The following is a 20176-nucleotide window of genomic DNA, read 5'->3' as shown; positions in this document are numbered from 1 at the left end:
ACTGAATAAGATCATTAAATATGTCTACAGAAAAAATTTCTATATTCAAAAGTCTTCTCAAAATTACTATCAAAATTCTTTAGTGCTCAAGACATTAGATGTTTGCAAGCAGATAAGTGATGCCTATTTGAGAACTGATTGAATTTTTGAAGGGTTAATTTTTCTTGTATAAGGGATTTCACAGTATTACTTGAAGTGGGCAAAACTGGCATTCTTTGTTCTTTGTTTTGCTGGAATAGCTCATGCATTTCAGGAAGCTTAGCATCACTAGCCCCAAGGCACAGACAGTCTAAGAACCTAGTCCTAGGATAACCACCTGCAGATCCTGCAGTATTGAGAGCCTCTGACCCAGGCATTGTTTCAGATACTTGGGGCACAGAAGTCATAAAGAAAAACATAGTCTCTGCCCTCAAGGAACTTATAGTCTCATGTTTAATACAGACACTAAACAATTATTTTCAATAGTGTGCTCTGGCAAAATATGACTGAATGAGCTCATTTACTCGAGGGGTCAGGAAAGTTGTCTTGTGAAGGATGGGTAGGGGTAGCTACCACAAGGCATGGGGAGAAAAGAATGTCCCATATAAAAGGCTCTACTTAGTCATTAAGAAAATAAAAGGGAAAAGGTTGGATGTATTTTTTTATCTCTAACAAAATGCCTTTACATTTTTTTAATTCCTTTTTTTAAAAAAAGCCATCATAGCAAATATCATTTCAAGTTGATTTTTTTTGCAGGAGATTGGATGGTAGACAGATGTTTGGACAGCAGCAGAGATTTAGTTGAAGTTGCATACACCAGCCTGGACTCAGCTTTGCAGGTTTAGAAACTTTACCAGTTGGTTCAGAGTAGATTAGATTCTAAGATAGGTGATGATAAATCTAGATTTTCCCTAAATCCAAATTCCCTACCAAAGAGTTGATGATGAGCACAGTATTTGAGCAAAAGAAATTCAGAGCTATTTTATCCAGGCAGCTGGTACCATGTGAACACTGAGCTATCTTGTCATCCAGACACAATGCCTCTTTGTCTTAGTTAGTGCTGGCTCCATTCAGACCTACCATGTCCCCTTTCTAGATGGATTCCATAGTGGATTCCAGTATACTTTGGATAACCTGGAGAGGCTCAATTGCTGTCTCCTGGGCTACACATTTACAAGCTATCTTTTAGAATGAGTAGACTCTTCTAGAGATTTCTTGCTTTCATCTTTTCAGTTACAAGAGTTGGCACCTTTACATTACATAGTTCAAAAGATGATTTTCACCTCCATTTTACAGATGAGGAAACCAAAGCTGTGAGAAGTGAAGTGATTTAACCCACATCACACAATTAATAACAGGCCAGGACTGGTACTCACCAGTCAACACTAGCGCTCAACACCAGTGCTTCTCGTGCTTAAATATTTAGGGTGATGGATATACTAATTATTCTGATTTGATCATTACACATGGTATACATGTATGGAAATATCACCATGTATCCCATAAATATGTACAATTATTACATGCTAACTGAAAGGAAAAGGAAAAAATACAGTTGTGAAAAGAAAAAAAGAAAGAAACGTAGAATCTTGGGCCCTCTCCTGACCTACAGAATCCAAATTTAAGTTTTAGTGATACCCTCATGTAATGATCAAATCAGAATAATTAGTATATCCATCACCTTAAATATTTATCATTTGTGTTGTGAACATTCAAAATCCTCTCTTCTAGCTTTCTGAAAATATAGAATAAATTATCATTAACCATAATCACCCTACAGTGCTGCAGAACCAGTGCTAATTCCACCTGTTGAGCTCTAATTTTGTATCTGTTAATCCATGAACCAATCTCTCCCCACTACCCTTCCCAGGCAGAATTCTACTCTTTATTTCCATGAACTAAAAAAAAAAAAAAAATTAAGCTCTCACATATGAGTAAGAACATGTGGTACTTTTTTGTGTGTGCCTGACTTATTTTGTTTAACATAGGTTCTCCAGTCTCATCCATGTTCCCAAGAATGACAGGATTTCATTCTTTTTATGACTGAGTAGTATTCCATTGTGCATATATACCACATTTTCTTCATCCATTCATCTGTTAATGGGCACTTAGGATTATTTCCTCAGCTATTGTGAATAGTACTGCAATAAATCTGGGGGTGCAGGTATACTTATCACTTTGATATACTTATTTCCTTTCCTTGGATAAATATCCAGTAGTGCGACTGATGGGTCATATAGTAGTCCTATTTTTAGTTTTCTGAGAAACCTCTGCACTGTTTTCCATAGTAGCTATCTAATTTACATCCCTACCAGTAATGTATAAGAGTTCCTTTTTCTCAGCATCCTTGTCAGCAATTATTTTTCATCTTTTTGATAATAGCCAAGGTAACTGGGGTGAGATGATATCTCAATGTGGTTTTGATTTGCATTTCACTGATGCATAGTAATGTTGAGCATTTAAAAAATATATTTGTTGGCCATTTATATGTCTTCTTTGAGAAAGGTCTGTTCCGATCTTTTGTTCACTTTTTAATAGAATTGTTTGTTTTTGCCGCTGTTGTTTTGCCATTGAGTTGTTTTAGTTCCTGTGTATCTAGAAATTAGTATCTTGTTGGATGAATAGTTTGAAAATATTTTCTCCCATTCTACGGGTTGGCTCTTCACTCTGCTGATTGTCCTTTTGCTGTACAGAAGTTTCCTAGTTTAAATATCATCCCATTTGTTTATTTTTTGTTTTATTGCTTGTGCTTTTAAAGTTTTAGCCATAAAATCTTTGCTTAGATGAATGTCCTGAAGGGTTTCCCCTTTAGTAACCAAGACAGCATGGTATTGGCATAAAAACAGGCACATACAGCAGCGGGACCAAAAAGAGAGCCTGGAAATAAATTCATGTATTTACAGCCAACTGATTTTCAACAGAGGCCACCAAAAACATATGTTGGGGGAGGGACAACTTCTTCAATGACTGGTGTTGGAAAAACTGGATATTCACATGGAGAAGAATGAAAATAGACCTCTATCTTCACCATAAACAAAAATCAACTGAAGATGGATTAAAGTGTAAACCAACGTAAGACCCAAAACCTTAAAACTATAAGATTCTGCATTTCTAACAGGTTCTCAAAGTGATACTGATGCTGCTGATTTAGGTATCACACATGGAATGTCAAGACTAGACACAATATGCTGCCTCTTTTAGGATGATTTTTTTTTTAAATCTCTTTACTGTAAATTAAAACAAATATAGAAAACCATGCAGGCCAGGCTCGGTGGCTCAGCCTATTATAATCCCAGCACTTTGGGAGGCCGAGGTGAGTGGATTGCCTGAGCCCATGGGTTCGAGACCTGCCTAGGCAACTTGGCGAGACCTCATCTCTTCAATAAATCAAAAATTAGCCGGGTGTGGTTGCGCGCGCCTGTAGTTCCAGCTACTTGGAAGGCTGAGGCGGAAGGATCGCTGGAGCCCAGCAGGTCGAGGCTGCAGTGGCCGGGAGCGGCCACTGCACTCCAGTCTGGGTGACAGAGTGAGACTCCAACGCCAAAAAAAAAAAAGAAAAGAAAAGAAAAGAAAACCATACACACACAAATCAAGCATATGGCTTAATGAATGATTATAAGGTGACACCACCCAGTTCAAGAAGTAGAACCTTATGAGCCAAAAGTCCTTCCGCTTGCACCACCCTAATTACAGCCCCTTCCCTGTGCTATAAGTAACCACTATCCTGACTTGGACATAATCACTTCTGTCCTGTTTTCTTTTTATAATTTAATCATCCAGATATGTATCGCTAGACCCAACAATCTTGCCTTTTTCAAAAGTCATGTCTCCTAGGATGGAAGGGAATACCAAAAACAAAACAAATTTAAAAGCCATGTCTTTTAAGTCCCTTTTGATCTATAGATTCCTCCTCCATTTTCATTTCCTTACAAGGTATCTGCCGAAAAACCTCAGCCATTTAGCCTGCAATTTCTTGCAGTCAGGATTTTGCTGATGGCATATTCTCATTGCAGTTCAACATATTTCTCTGTCCTTGGCATTTCCTTCAAATGAGCAGCTGGATTTAGAGGAAGTTCAGACTCAGATCTGGTCCCTCTGGCAAGAGTACTGAGGGTATTTGGCATGACTATAAGAGACACATTATGTCTAATTGTCTCTTGGTGATCTTAGTAGCAAGTAAATAGATCTTGGTGTCTATCTATTTACCCTGTAGAGTTGCAAACTGGTTATATTCTTTTTTCCATTTACAGTCGGAATACTTTTATTAAGAGACACTTCCCCTCATCTACTATTTGGTTGCCCAAATAATTTAAAGTTCAATGATCTTAACAGAATTTTTTGGTGTTGGTCACTTTGGATCTATATTCTCATGGTATACTTTCAATATGTAGTTTTAAACTTTCCTCATTTCAGAAGTTTTCTTAAGTTATATCTTTTGGCATTCCTCGCTTGTTTTAGTTTTCTTCTTCAGGAGCTCCTATTACTTGTATGTTTCATCTTCTTTGTCTGCCTTTAATATTTGCCAATTTCCCTCAAATCTTATTTATCTCTTCATTTCCTCTTTATTTAAGCATATTTTTTCTTTTTCACCATCTTTTCTCACTTAAGACATTATCTGTCATATCTAGCTCTTATGCTCTTTCTGGTTTAGTCTTCATTTATAAAATAATTTCTAATCCTTTCTTGAATTTTCCTCATTTTTGAGTTTTTCTTATTCTGACTTATATTGTTCTTTCATGTCTTATGCTGCTTCCTTGATGCATTTTAATTTGCTTTTAAATAAGTTATAATCTTGAACTGTTCTATGATGTCTCCCTGGGTGCTTTTATTGTCTGTAAGGATATTATTCTGTGCTCCCTCTTAGCCCTCTTTTTCTTTTAAGGACTTTGTATGGAATTTGGCCTTGATGGTTTTCTATTGTTTATTTTTATGTAAAATTAGGTTTCCTGACTTTGGAATGAGGGTATGTTCAGGAAAGGTTTTTGACCTTCGCAGAGCCCCCCCTTCTGTTGTTTTTGTATAGAGTTCAAAAATATGGCAACTTTCTGGGTATTTCCTACTTCTGTCCTTATCCTTATCCTTGAGTCTGGGTCATCTCTTTCCTCTCTCCTCTCCCTGTCCTGCTCCCAGTTTTCCCTAGCCTGGGGCCCTTTCCTAGAAGAGAGAAGGTCAGTCTTGGAAAGGCTACCATGCTCCAGCCCTTCCAAATGTTCTTACCATGGGCTGTCACACTCACTCACTGTTGGTGAGGATAGAACGTTTTCAGATTGGCTACCCAACTCTTTAGTGATCACCTGTTGCCTATTTTGGGTTATCCTCTTCTCAGGCTCATCAGGTACTATTCCTGTCCCTTCCTTTCTTTTCCTCTTACACAAATGTCCCTGTGGCAGCAGGTAGTTGGCCCCAGCAGTAGTTGATTTCTATTTGGGGGCTCATGGGGTTACCCTGTCACCTACTTTTGGTGTAAGTATTGTCTAGGCTCTTGGTTTTGTGCTTTAGTTTGTTTTTGTTTTTTTTTTTTTTGAGTTGGAGTCTCACTCGGTCGCCCAGACTGGAGTGTAGTGGCCGCTCCCGGCCACCGCAGCCTCGGCCTGCTGGGCTCCGGCGATCCTTCCGCCTCAGCCTTCCGAGTAGCCGGAATTACAGGCATGCGCCATCACGCCCAGCTGATTTTTTTGATTTATTGTAGAGATGAGATCTCGCTACCCAAGCAGGTCTCGAACCCGCGGGCTCAGGCAATTCACTCACCTCAGCCTCCCAAAGGCGTGGGATTACAGGCTGAGCCACCGAGCCCGGCTTTTAGTTTGTTTTTATGTGGGGATTTGGAGAGACTGAAAAATTATGCTGCTGCCAACACCAACCTGCTCCTTTAGTGTTGAATTTTAGTTATTCAGTAACTTTGTCTCCAAATTCTGGGGTAGTGGCTTATATGTTCTTGTATTGACTATAAAGACTCCCATGAATGATACAGGCCCACCAATCACACATCTAGGTTTGTTAGCAGCCTAGAACTAGCTAACAGAGTTTAGCAATGTACAGGATGTCTGTATCTAGAATCCTACTATTAGCTTAGAAACTTTATGGAGAGCTGGGGTTACTTCCTCTATGAAACCTTGGCTATCACTCATAAGTAGAACTTCTCCCTTCTTTGTGCTTCCTTCATTAAACCTGTTGGGTTCTGTGGGTGTGCTATTCCAGAGAACCATGAGCTCCCAGACAGGGACCACACAAAATTTATCTTCCTCGGCTCTAGCACAATGCCTGATACAGAGATAAATATCTCAAAAGAGGAAATTTCAGCTAAAAGGAATTTTGAGCTAAATTTGAACTAAAAGGAGTTTTAGCTGTCTTATCAAACTAAAAAAATTAAATATTCTTAAAAATACTTTAAGCTTACTTTAGTAAACTTAGAAAACACAAAACAGCAAATAGAAAATATTTACCTATCTCATCCTTAAGAAATAACCACTATTACCCTTTGGGCATATGTAATTTCACTTTTTCCTTATGTACTTTTAAGCTGTTTAATTTGAATCATGCTATATGCCATTTTTTTTTTTTTTTTTTTTTTTTTTTTGAGTTGGGAGTCTCCACTCTGTCACCCAGACGGAGTGCAGTGGCTTACTCCCAGTCACTGCAGCCTCAACCTGCTGGGATCAGGCAATTCTTTCACCTCAGTCTTCCAAGTAACTAGAACTATAGGGCCGTACGCCACCACACCTGACTAATTTTCTTGATTTATTGTAGAGATGAGGTCTCGCTAAGTTGCCCAGGCTGGGCTTGAACCCCTAGGCTCAGGCAATCCTCTTGCCTCGGCCTCCCAAGTGCCGGGAATACAGGCATGAGGCACCGCTCCCAGCTGTATCCATTTTTGATCCTTTTTTTCACTTATGTTTTAGCATTTCTCTATGTGATTATCCTTTAGTGGCATTACTTTATAGCGGTGTATTGTTCTAGTACATGATAAAAGCAATTCCAACACAAAATTAAAGATATTTCTAAAACAGTAAGAACAAGTTTATTTACTCAGACTGCCTGCTTATGTCTTTATGTGATGTGCTGATATGCCCTTGGATACCTGGATTTAAGGAGAAGGCAGATTCAATATTAGAACACATTCAGAATGGGCTTTAACCTTAAGTCCAAGAAAGCCCTTGGTATAATTAACTCTTTGCACTCGGAGACATCTTGTGGATCACCTACCAGCAACTTGGCCATGCTTTTCTACAAAATAGTGAAAAACGAATCATTCATATTAAATAGTACAGCACTGGAACCATTTATTTTATTGTAATCATATATTTGGCTTATAATGGAATGTTGGACATTGTGGAACCTATTTATGACAAAAAATCAAAATTGTATGAAACAGTCACCGACATGCATTGTGGGTTCATTGATACATGTTGTGCAATAGTAATTTGACACCTTCCATCTGGTGTTTTTCTATTCGAGCAGACAATGCAGTCTCGTTTTCCTCCCCCCACATTAATAATATGTAATTTATTGTCCAGTCTGTGCACCATGGTGAAAGTACTTCACACATTATCTTTATATGTAACACCAGCAGATTTTTTTTTTACATTTATCTCATTATATTCCATCTCTTTGCTTTTTCGTGCAATTTAAATGGAAAACATCAAGGAAACATACCTTTAAAAAATTGCGCTGGCATAAGTTTGTCTTGTATAATCGCCAGCAATCTCTATGTTTCCTGAGAGGGGACATCCGAGTGCAAAGGGTTAATGTATTCAACAACAATGGCATCCGATTCCGAAGTATTACCAGCTGCAACTCCCTGGAGCTCCACTGGATGGCAGAAGAGGTCAGATAATGGCAGTGGTTCGCAACCTTAGTGGCCATCATTATCACCTGTGGGGGACCCAGCTGCAAAGTTTGATTCACTAGATCTGAAGCAGCGATCGATAATTTGCATTTCTAATAACTTTCCAGGTGAAGCTGACGTGCTGGAAGGAAATCACACTTTGAGATCACTGAATTACAGGAAGCCAAGGTAGATCAACCCAGGGCCCATTCACCTTGACATCTACCCATCTGTTCCTCCAGCGCGTTTACTTAGTACCTGTTCTAGGCGATATAGGTTCAGAGAAGAATAAGACACAATCGTTCCTGTCCTCAAGACACAATAGTCTCAAGACAAAGATAAACGAATATCAGTAACTTCATCCAATTACTTCTACCTCTCCATTTCTTCTGACACAGATTTCCTAAGCGTTAATTTTGTTTTTCTGATTCCCACTCAGAGTTCAAGCCTTATGTCCTTAAAGCTTGAATGATCAACCAGCTCAAAAGTCGCCTTACATGGCTAAATCTGCTGAACTAACAAACTCAGGAATGTTTGCTATCCTGTGGAAACTTTCAGATGGAAAATCTCCTCTCTGAACTTACAGACCCTTGAAACACACCTGACAACCCCCTCCCTGAATCTGCATAACCAGTAATAATAAAACACCAGGATTACTACATTCTTGGAATCTGTACTTGGTTGCTTCCTGAGCTCCTTATTTTAAACTTTAAAACATATTATAGTTAACTTTGGGGGGGAAAACCTTCTGACTCTTAAATGCCCATATTTTCATTTCTTTTCTTTCTTTTTTTTTTTTGGCCCAGGCTGGAGTGCAGTGGCATGCTGCTCACGGTTGCCACAGTCTCAACCTGCTGGGCTCAGGAGATCCTTCTACCTGTCTTCCAAATAGATGGAACTACAGGCATGTGCCACAATACCTGGTTAATTTTTTTGATTTATTGTAGAGATGAGATCTCGCCAAGTTGCCCAAGCTGGTCTCAAGCCTGTGGGCTCAGGCAATCCTCTCACCTCATCCTTCCAAAGTGCTGGGGTTACAGGCATGAGCCACCGCACTCGGTCGCATATTTTCCTTTAAATAGTATTGTTGACTAGCTCTATTCTTTAGTATTGAGTTTAACTTGACCTACTGTGACAATGCATAATTTGTGATGCATCACATTAATCAATGGTATGTTAACAGCAATAGTTTACAGGTTTACTTGACACAAATCCTTTTTATGTAGTAAAAGAACACTTTAACACATATCTTGGGTTGAACTATTATCTCTAAATCAGTGACAACCAGATTAGTGAAATTTTATTTATGACCATAATTCATCTCAACCAATGTTTTCACAAGTATCTGAAATGTAATAAAAATAAATGGGTAAAAGATACAAACAGAAATAAAAATACAAATAAGCACACATAAAAATGCCTTCACATGTTAAAAATATTTCAATTAAAACAGCCTTGAGATACCTTTTTTTTTTTTTTTTTTAAATCAGAGTCTCACTCTGTCACCCAGGCTGGAGTGCAGTGACATGCTCACTGCCACTGCAGCCCCAATCTGCTGGGCTCAAGCGATCCTTCTGCCTCAGCCTTCCAAGTAGCTGGAACCACAAGTGTGCACCACCACACCTAGTTATTTTTTTGATTTATTGTGGAGACAAGGCATTGCCAAGTGCCTAGGCTGTAGCGAATCCCTGGGCTCAGGCATTACTCTCGCCTTCACTTCCCAAAGTGCTAGGATCAAAGGCATGAGCCACCACACCCAGCCAAGATACCCTTCTTTGTATCTATTAAATTATCAAACACGTTTAGAAATATTCTTTCTTAACTTGGGCAGTGGCTAGACATGTGCTCACTTTATAACTATTCAATAAAACTTCATGTGTTTTTTGTCCTCTCCTGAGTTTGTAACAGAAAATATTAAGAACAATTCCCTTTGCTTTTACCAGTAAATCTTCTGTTGGGAACTTGTTCCAAGGAAATATGCACAAAGAAGTTCTGTAGTATTACCTAAAAGCAAAACTGGAAACTACCTAATTACCCACCAAAACGGGAATGGTTTAGAAAATTATAGTAATAAAGGAAAATTACAAAATATTATAGTAGTTGTAGAGACTTAAAGCACATTTCTGACAACACACTATGAAACAATGATTTGCAGTCACTTAAACCTATACACATGTGCATAAGGATTAGAAGAGAATATTAAAAGTCATAATGGTCAAGAAGTTCTGGGTAATTTTCCCCCTAAGTTCTTATTATTTTTGGATCATCTTTACTACAAAGAGCACAGAACACGTGATTAAAATGCAAAGGACAGGAACATCCTACTGGTAAGGACAACTTATGTCTAATCACAGTGTGATGATCATCTATTCTTTCCAAATGTACTCAGAACACTTTGTTTATCGGATACAGCAGAACAAGGACGTCTAAGAGAGAAAGAATTGTGTGGAATTAGTCTTTCATTTTGTTTCCGATATTTGATTCTAATTTCAATGCACTGATAGTCTCATGTTTTTTCTGTTTACATAGGATAGTCTCATGTTTTTTCTCTCAGTTTACATAGCCCTTAAGATAATCCAAGGAATTTATACAATTTCAAGAATTTATCGAGCATTGAGTTCTTACTCTCAATCTCTTTTTTTTTAAACCCAATCTGATCTCTGTGACCAGCAGATTGACTACTCAAGGGTATCTACTCTCAATCTTACAATGTTGCTGGGGAGACAAGATAGTCATCTGACTTTTGGAAAACGTATAGACTAAGAGTGAAAGTTAAAAGCTTGTCCACTGCAAAAGGCACTACATGATTTATTGCCAAATGAATTGCACAACTATTAACAGAGCATAAAACATGCTTGGTGAGGCTGAGTGGGGGACGGTGGTCTGCAAAGGAGAGGCTGTAAGGCTAGTGGGAGGTCAATGGGATCCTAAAGACTGGACCTAGGGCTGCTGGAAAGGAATGTGAAGGACTTACCATGAGGATGGGAAAGTCAGACCAAGTGCAAAGGCAAGAGCAGAAGAGCAAGAACCATTTGCTCAGAGAGATGAGCTGGGTCTCCATTAAGGAATCTAGACACTCTCTGTTAGTAACAGTGAGTTAGCCAAGTGCTCAAAGGAGTGGCTGGGGAGACCCCCTGGAAGTGGAGCCCAAGAGGGGCTGAAAGGTACATACAGGTGGTAAAGGGAGAAGGCAGCAGTTGAGGTTTGAACTGGAGAACTGAAATAGGGAGAGAGTAGAAAAGGAAACAAAGAAAGGTAGGGGGAAAAAAACCTGGTCCATGGACACTACACATCAGGGCTTCAACCTCACCACTTACCACTTCTATACACAATTAATCACTTTTCCAAACCTCAGCTTTCTCTTCTGTAAGACAGGAATGACAACCTGCAATGGTGGTGTCAGGGGCCAAAGGTGCGGGGTCATGTCACGCTAGTGATGAGGAGCCCTACATGTTTAAATGAAGAAGAATGAACCTGTGAGAGGATGCAAAGGTGCTGGACAGAGGAGGGCAAAAGACAACGACAGTGCTAAGATCTGGAACCTGCAAAGTGGGACTTTTACCCTCTCATTTGTGTCTAGTCATGAAGGTCACCAGAATTCTTCCCTCTCATTTTACTTTTAAATTTATTCTTTGTCCTCTTGGGTCTCCTTCAGAAATTGTTACACTGCTGAGCTTACGTTCTAGAGCATGCATAAACAGTAAAAGAACAGAAACACTTTAGACCATTCCAGGGGCAATTCCATTTCTAAAAACACATTCTAAAACACACTCACTTTTGAAAAGCCCCTGAATTGATTGGGGGAAACAATGTCTGAATTGGTAGGGGGAAAAAAGCAAGAAAAAGTCTTAACTACAGAATATATTTTTAAAGAAATGCAGCTTTATTACTTTCAAGTACAAACAATAACTTGGGCTAAGCTAACCGAGGTTGCCTAATTGAAGGAATCTGCTTTAATGTATAGATATAAATGATTTGTAGTTAGCACAACCACTCATGGGTAAAACTTTTGTGATGCAAGAAAATAACTCTCACCATAGGGAGACATCTTGTTCCACAATCACTCCATTTGCCTAAGCAATCCCTTCTTCCCCCCCGCCCCATAGAGCTCAAACATAAACTTTACCTCCCTCTAGGTAACCACATACATTAAATTAGTGAAATATGAGTTGGAGACTTTTACCACCTTGCTACAGATGCTGGATTGGTGAGAGATCTGCCTTTTTCAACCTGAGCATTCTCATCAAGAGTACTAAGTCTAAATTAGTGAAATATGTCTCTTCACAATGTGAGTACAAAAACACCAAAAAATTACGACCTTTTATTACCTGAATTAGTAATTTGCCAAGACTGAATATGTAAAAACACTTATTTGGGCTTATTCATGAAGAGATGGATTTTTTAGGCTGCAATAAGTAAGTGATCTTACACTGAACAGGACTGAATTACTAACTTCAAATAACTGAATGTTCTACAAAAGACTGGAAATACTGAGACAACTTGACAACAAAACACTTTTTTGCACTGAGCACAACCCTTCAGGCTTATTACGCTGATGGGAATGGTGCAAAGACTACCAGGTAATTCATTTGAGGGTTTATGCTGAAAAAAATTTTACTTCCCTAGAATAGGCACAGGAAGCCTCTGGTCAGAGAGACATTGCCAAAGATGGCTGGTGGGCATTTTATCAAGAATGCTAGCTTGTTCTTTTCATCAGACACTCTCCCTGGGGACTGCATAATTCTCAAGTGCTTCAGTTGTCTTTAACATACTGGCAGGCCGGGCGCGGTGGCTCATACCTATAATCCCAGTACTTTGGGGGGCTGGGGTGAGAGGATAGCCTGACCAGCCTGGGCAACTTAGCGAGACCTTTGGGAGGCTGGGGTGAGAGGATAGTTCAAGACCAGCCTGGGCAACTTAGCAAGACCTCATCTCCACAGTAAATCAAAAAATTAGCCGGGCATGGTGGCGTGTGCCTGTAGTTCCAGCTACTTGGAAGGCTGAGGTGGAAGAATCACCTCAGCCCAGTAGGTCGAGGCTACAGTGGCCATAAACATGCCACTGTACTCCAGCCTGGGCGACAGTGAGACTCCAACTTAAAAAAAAAAAAAAAATCTTGGCAAAAGCACCAGCATAACCAAGTAGAAAGTCTATGTCAAGCCTTTTAGGACAGACTTAAAGGGCTTCTGCCCTATCCTGACAACTGCATCCCTACAGGCAAAGGTGACAGCGTGCCCTGCCCCAGCCTGCATCCATGAGTAGCGACCCGATTCTGCTCATTTCCCCATGAGAAAGGCAAGCGATTCACACACCAAAGCCCAGAGAAGGAGGCACAGAAAGCTGTAAGAATGATGGTAGGAAGATTCACCTCTAGGCTCCAGGGAAGCAGGACACACAACGACAACTTCAAGTTGCAGGCTGGGTTTGGTCCAAGCAATGTGTAAAGCCAAGTTCCACCATCCTTAGTTGCTTCTGTTGGGTCGAAATCCCTACCCTATCAGAAACAATTTTTTCATGTCTAAAATAAGCTAGCATTCTTGATAAAGCTTCCAGAGGTGTTTCTTTTCTCCTGTTTCATAAATACACAGCAGTAATCATTCTCCTGTGAATAAATACTAGATTATATAATCCTTATTCAAACTCACCAAGTGTTTTCTATGGCCAAAACAGAGTAATTTTTAAACTATGAAAAATGAAGTGCAAACCTTAAAATTTAACAGCAATATTCTCCACGTTCCACTTTTGCAAAGCTATCCAAATATGTGTACCTTCCTGTGGAGCTTCTTCAAAGTCTAGCCCTTCCACTGGAGAGTCTTTCTTATTTATCTGATAAGTCTAAAATGTCAGGTTAGGCAGGCACAGTGGTTCAAGCTTGGAATCCTAGTACTTGAGGAGGCTGAGGTGAGAGGATTGCTTGAGACCAGGAGTTTGAGATCACCCTGGGCAACATAGTGAGACCTCATCTCTACAAAAAGAAATAAAAAAAATTAGTCAGGCGTGGCAGTGCACCTGTAGTCCCAGGTGCTACTTGGGAGGCTGAGGCAGAAGGATCGCCTGAGCCCAGGAGGTCAAGGCTTTAGTGAGCCGCGATCATACCACTGCAGTCCAGCCTGGGTGAGAGAGTGAGATTCCACTCAAAAAAAAAGAGCTAAGACTCAAGACTATACTTTCAGGGATCATTTCAATAGTTTGTTACTAGAGAAGTTTCTCTGAATGTGTACAGCACTGTAAAAAAATAAAAATAAAAATAAATGCCAGGCTAGAGTCAGATTTGACAACACTTAGTACTTCCAATAATGAAGGTGGAGAAAACTACATTCCTCTGGAATGGGAACAAAGTCTACTAAAAATCTGATGCACCCACTCAGTCCTCCTGGATCCTGAAGTTGTTACGGTGCTCTTTAAGAACCTGAGAGGAAAGAAGCCCTTGCTTCCACCACACCACCGGGTCACACAAGAAATCCAATCCTCATAAAAAACAATGGGGTCTATCTGCTCATGACTTAGAATTTCTCAGAAATGAGAATATTCACAAAAGAGGGAAAGATAATTCTGTCACCTCTGTGCTAAGGAAGCCAAAGTCAGCATGTGCCAAGACAGTCCTCTAACTCAATGGAAGGAGCGTAAGGAATGACAACTTAGTTATCCCCTACCCACTCCTCTCTCTGACTCCTTGCTTCACCTTATTTTGTAAAAAGAATGAGCTAGTTTCCCATGTTTTATAAATGCTAGCAAGAGGATGAATCAATCCAACATCTGTAAAGTAGTTTAATAAAATGCTCAGGTGAAATGAGAGCCTCTGTGAAGAGAAACCCAAGACTCCAAATACTGCCTCTCAAGTACTGCTGACAAATCCAAATGCCCCAAACACCACCTTTGATGATGATTTAAGTATTTACCACTAAAAACTAAAATGGGACATACCATACAAGTTTTAAGTTAGTCATTTTTAATACAACTTTTCCCACAAATGACTGTAATCGCTTTTCCTTTGAAGCTACTGGATATACCCAAAAGTGAGGTGGGGGAGATGGGGGTGGCCATTAGATCAGTAATCCCAGTTATTTGGTCAGGATGGATAAAAAGGAAAAAGTCATTTACCCTCATCAGTGCCCAAAGTCTCCTGGAACTCCTGCAAAATCGACTCAGCAGCAATTGTTTCCATTTCTAGGAGGATTAAGCAGACTTTAAGCACAGAACTCAATGTGAGATGGATTAAACCCAGATTTGGTGGGATGGAGGAATATATTGTTCTTTCACCAAATCCTCTTGGAGTTTCAACATGGATATTAATGACACCTGTCCTTAAAACTAACTTTTGATTTTCTACTAACTTCACAGCATTCAGAGGTCCACTGTCAGGCTCTGATAATGCAGATTCTGGAAGAGCTGGAGGTCACTCTAGAGTTCACATCATTCTCAGCTCTGTCAGCAACTTTTTCCCACTGATATTTTATATTAGAGTCAACAAGAAAGAATAACTCATATTCCCAAGCAGAGGCTTTCAGTGAGGTTCCAATTCTAATGTTCATCTTCAAACTCCTTCCCTGTTGGTCTGTGAATGAAATATGCCCCCCACCTTGTAACACAAGGGGAAACAGGTGAAGAGTAGCGGAGCTGCTTCTACTGCTTGCTTTCTCTACTTTCTCCCTAATATTTGTGACACTTGTGTTAAAATATTTCCACCAATGAACCACAGAATGATCTAACTTTAGAGTGAGAGGGTGGAGGACACAAGTTGGCAGTCCATAGACATGTTTTGTTTCACCTTATTTTTAAATTATCTTCAATCAGCTGTAACATTTTTAAAATCAGGTATTCCAAAAATCTGGATTTCTAGCTGCTCCTGAATAAAAGTCTGAAGACTTGTCAACATTGGACTTGTTTCTGCTAATAATAAAACAGCTGAGTTACTGCCCTGTAGATAAACGTTCCAGGGGTCACCACAAACCTCCCTAGCATGTTTTACTCACCTATGTTACCCAAATGCATCTCTCAGGCGTTTGAATTTGTGAACCCTAATCTAGGGAAATTTCTTCACTTTTAAAGATAAAGACAATGATGGTCTTGGAAGGGAAAGTTAACCTGCCTGAGGCCACAGATCATGCTAGAGGCAGAGGAGGAAGCTGAGTCAGTTTCAGGTTTCTAATACAGCACACTGCATCCCTACCGAACCATGACTCCTATTCAGCATTTCTTCCACCAATTACTTAAATTGCCTACATAGAATCAGTTCTAATTTCCACACTCCCCTTTTATCCATCCTTTTCATATAACTGATATCCTTACAGATGATTAACAACTTTGTATCAGTAATTTCATTTAAATATTATCTCCAACCTGAAAGAAACAATAAATGAGGGATAGACAAAACTGCAATATCAACTTTTGCACATTTCAGTAGATGAAGGACTAGAAGAAGTCTTAGAAATCACTTAGTTTAATACCCGGCTGTACAGATGAAGGATTCTGGGGGGAGACTGCAGAGTTCCTAGGTAACAGAGCCAGTTTCCAATCTTCCAGGTCACTGTTCTTTTTGCTATCCCATGGCACTTCTGTGCAAATGTTCAGGCTATGGGGGACCAGCTTCCTCCACATGAAAAAAAAAAAAAAACTATAGAACTCTCTCACATCTTAAACATGGCCAGCCTTGACTCTGCCAACAACTAGGGCTTAGAGAATGAATTGCTAACAATCAGTTTATAGAATTGGATCCACACTGGAAGACAGATTTTCTTCAGAACGGGTATTTGGTGGAAAGTTTATGAATGTCACAGAACTAGGTGGTCTTTGTCACACTGGCTCTTATAAAAGCTAAGGTCCGTGTGAGAGAAGTTGCTGTAACATCATAGCACCTTTGCTTCAATTTCAAAAGAAAAAAAGGCTATGGTAAAAAGCTTTAACAACAAACTGAATGTGATTTTGCAGGCAACCAATTAGCAGAATAATGAACCATTTAACTTTCTTTACTTAAAACCAATATTCCACTCAAGAAAGATGAACCCCAAATGCATCCTGTTATACCAACCAATGTAACTAAGTACAAATGAACTCAATGGTGTACCCCATTAGCATGCTGCATTGTATGTCAATAAAACAAGCCCCACCCTCCCCCCCCGCCCCGAACCCTGGCCCCCTGGCAAACATAGATAAATGATTGTGCACTGCGTGATGATACCATTAGGTGAGAACTTTGGTTCATGCAGTCGGCTGCCATAGAGGTTGCACTCAAAACCCGCAGCCCCGGCACCCAAAGTCAGTCAGCGGTGGTGGCTCGTGGCATCAGCCGTGCTCCTTCCACAACACCAGGTGAATACTGTGGTCAGGCATGCTGGTGGCAAAGACCAAGCCTGTGTCATTGTGCCCATCCAGTCCATTCAGCCAAGATGCTTCGCCTGCCAGGAAGCTTGAGCCTCTCTTTGATTTCCTGTACTCTGGCAGAGGCCAGCGACTAATCAGGCTCTCTGTCCGCAAGTCCATGATGTACAGGTAGCGGTTGTCAAACAGCAGGGCAAAGATATCTCCAAAGCCAAGCAAGGCCAAGTTTGCTATCTCAGGAATCTTGATGACCCTACAAGGATGAGAGTTAGGGACCATGAACCAGAAAGCAACTTTGCTTTTGTTTATGTACTATAATCTTTTCTGGAGATATTTATAACCAATATAAAATTCAAGAAAATTTAGAGTTAAATTAAGTTTTTGATAAAAGGAAAATATGAGGACAAAAAAGTTCAGCCCACTTACAAAAAGGATGGGGAGAATCCTTCAGTCTGATAATATCACCGTGCAAGAGAAAGGTGGAATTTGAGGAAAGCTTATAAAAACACAAAACATCCATTCAGGCTAGAAAGGACCTGACAGACAATTTAACTTAACATTCTCATTTTTAAGATGTGAAAACTGAAGCCCAAGCAAATACTAAGGATTCAAGAGCTGTCAGTAACCAGTTAGAACTAGAAGGCAAGAGTCAACTCTTACCACTAGGTAAAAAGACTAACTCGTCAAATCCTAGAATACTGAAACATCCTGAAGCCCAGAACAAATCTGAAAGTCAAGTGACTACCATGCTACGCTACTCAGCAGACAGCAAGAAATGGGTTGGGTTTCTCTCTAAAAATAGTAGAGGATGAAAAATATTTAAAGTTCCCAAAATAACTCAGAAACATTTAACAATAGATTCATAAGAAGTTGTCATAGCAAACTGGGGTAATTGGGTAGACAGCCCTCATCTTCTCAGGAGTAGTTTCCAAGATATCAATGACAAAGGTTAGGAGAGACCAGGGTACATGGCAACACAAATGAAAAAAAAACAAAAAACAAAAAAAACCAAATAGAATGCCTGTTGTTTGCATCCTTAGTGAAGCAAAAGGTTAATAAGAAAAGTTGACATCCTCTTTAGAGGCACTAGGAAAAAAGCTACAAGACAGACGGTATACATGCTTCATGACAACATGGCCAGGCTCCTGTGGGAGAGAGCACAGTCTAGGACTTAACAAGGACACTATCAAACCAGTGGAGGCCAAAGAGAGCCAACAGAATGGGAGGGCCTGGAAACTAAGACAAGTAAGGAACAGCTGAAGGATATCAGCTAAGAGGAAGGAAGAGAACTGGCATGGACAGGTAAACTATGAATGAGCATTACTTCTAAATAGTGAAGCATGTGTAAGAGACAGGCTAGACGTCAGAAGCTCTAGGAAACAGAACTAGGAGGAGAGGCAAAGAGTTACAAAGACATTAGCAAGGGAGGGGACATTTATTTTTTATGAAGCATTCCATGTGTCAGGCACTGGACTTCATAATTAACATGTTATCTCAATTCTCATGACACAGTGAGGTAGAGATAGTATCTCCACTATATGAATTAAAAAACTAAGGCTGAGCATAAAATATTTTGCCATGTCACATAGCTAATACGATGCAGATCTAGCAGAGGAGCCCAGATCTGGCTGACTCCAGAACCTATGCTCTTTCTTCTTTTTCTTCTTTGAGTTGGAGTCTCACTCTGTCACCCAGGCTGTAGTGCAGTGGCACACTCACGGTCACCACAGCCTCGACCTGCTGGGCTCCAGCAATCCTTCAGTCTCAGCCTTCCAAGTAGCTGGAACCACAGGCATGCACTTCCACGCCTGGCTAATTTTTTAATTTATTGTAGAGACGAGATCTTGCCAAGTTGCCCAGGCTGGTCTCGAACCCGTGAGCTTAGGCAATCCTCTAGCTTTGGCCTCCCAAAGTGCTGGGATTACAGGTCTGAGCCACTGTGTCTGGCTCGCTCTTTTCTCTTTCAACTGCTTCCTGTGAGACAGGCAGTGAACACCTCTAGCTGAGGTCACAAACGAACAGATTTCAACCGACAAATGTTTGCTCAGTGTCATACATGCTGAGTGCTGGTTGGGCCCCTGGAAAGAGATAAGCAAGACAGTCTCTGCCCCTTAGAACAGGAGGGCACTACATGTACCTGTGAGAGTATGTGAGAACATGCTGAGCACAAACACTCTGATGGACACAATGGGAGTATCAAAGACTAAGCAAATCATTCTACCTTTTGTCAGGTAGACCAGAAAAATATTTTTTCTCTTTCTTAAAAGAAGAAATGCAACTGAACATTTCAAATAGAGAGAATACTAACGGCCTCTATAAATTTTTACAAGTTCTCTAACATGGGCATGTGTTTCTCTTATAATTGACAATCTCTGAAAAAATAATTGGTGATACTAAGAATATCAATAAGGCATCAATTCCATGAAACTAAGAAAACAGTTAACAAGTGCTGGTCCCCTGCTTGAAAAGCAGATCCAAGAATGAACTGACCTTCCTCGATTGAAAATGGAAGGTACTTCTATTAAAAGAGGTAACCATTTAGATGGATGTGTCCGAGAACAGCACTCATTCAAAATCAGTCACTGAACACTCCCTATGATGTGAGCTTTTATAAACAGGTTCTCAAGACAGAAGAGCCTGATCCCAGGGAAAGTAATATGTTGGGATTAACCTCAGGTAGAGAGGAAACAGAGGTCTCAATCTGTGTGCTCCAAATAAGTTATAATCAGTAACTCATTCATCATCTTCCACTTGGATGACACATGTTCATTCACTCAACAAGTATTTATTGAGATCTCAAAGTGAGTTAGCTACTGCTGGTACCAAGGATTTAGTCACAAACAAGACACAGTTCCTCACACTCAACTATCCAAAACTGAATTTATTAGTCAACCCTGTTTCTCTATTTCTTCACTTGCTCATTCACCCAGTTGCTCAAGCTAGGAAACATGGTAGTCATCCAGATCTCCGGCTCCTTACTCAAATCATAAATTCAATCACCAGCAAGCACTATTGACTTTACCTCCTAAATTTTCCTCTAATCTATTCACTATT

At 40.0% G+C, this 20176-nt stretch overlaps 1 protein-coding gene across 4 annotated transcripts in view; it reads right to left on the bottom strand.

Moving 5' to 3' along the window:
• Positions 1-16689: 16689 nt before the first annotated feature.
• FBXW2 (F-box and WD repeat domain containing 2) overlaps positions 16690-20176 on the bottom strand; it is a 28839-nt gene continuing 25352 nt past the window's right edge. For all 4 annotated transcript variants that reach the window (XM_021711217.1, XM_021711212.1, XM_021711210.1 and 1 more), the window contains one exon: positions 16690-17375. In XM_021711217.1, coding sequence (XP_021566892.1) covers positions 17087-17375 — 289 coding nt within the window. In that variant the 3' untranslated portion in view covers positions 16690-17086. The remainder of the gene's footprint in view (positions 17376-20176) is intronic.

This window comes from Carlito syrichta, unplaced genomic scaffold, assembly GCF_000164805.1.
Source record: "Carlito syrichta isolate Samal-C Ts95f unplaced genomic scaffold, Tarsius_syrichta-2.0.1 Scaffold82277, whole genome shotgun sequence".
Lineage (NCBI taxonomy): Eukaryota > Metazoa > Chordata > Mammalia > Primates > Tarsiidae > Carlito > Carlito syrichta.
Note: the sequence above shows the minus strand (reverse complement) of the source record. Positions and strands in the feature narration are given on the sequence as shown.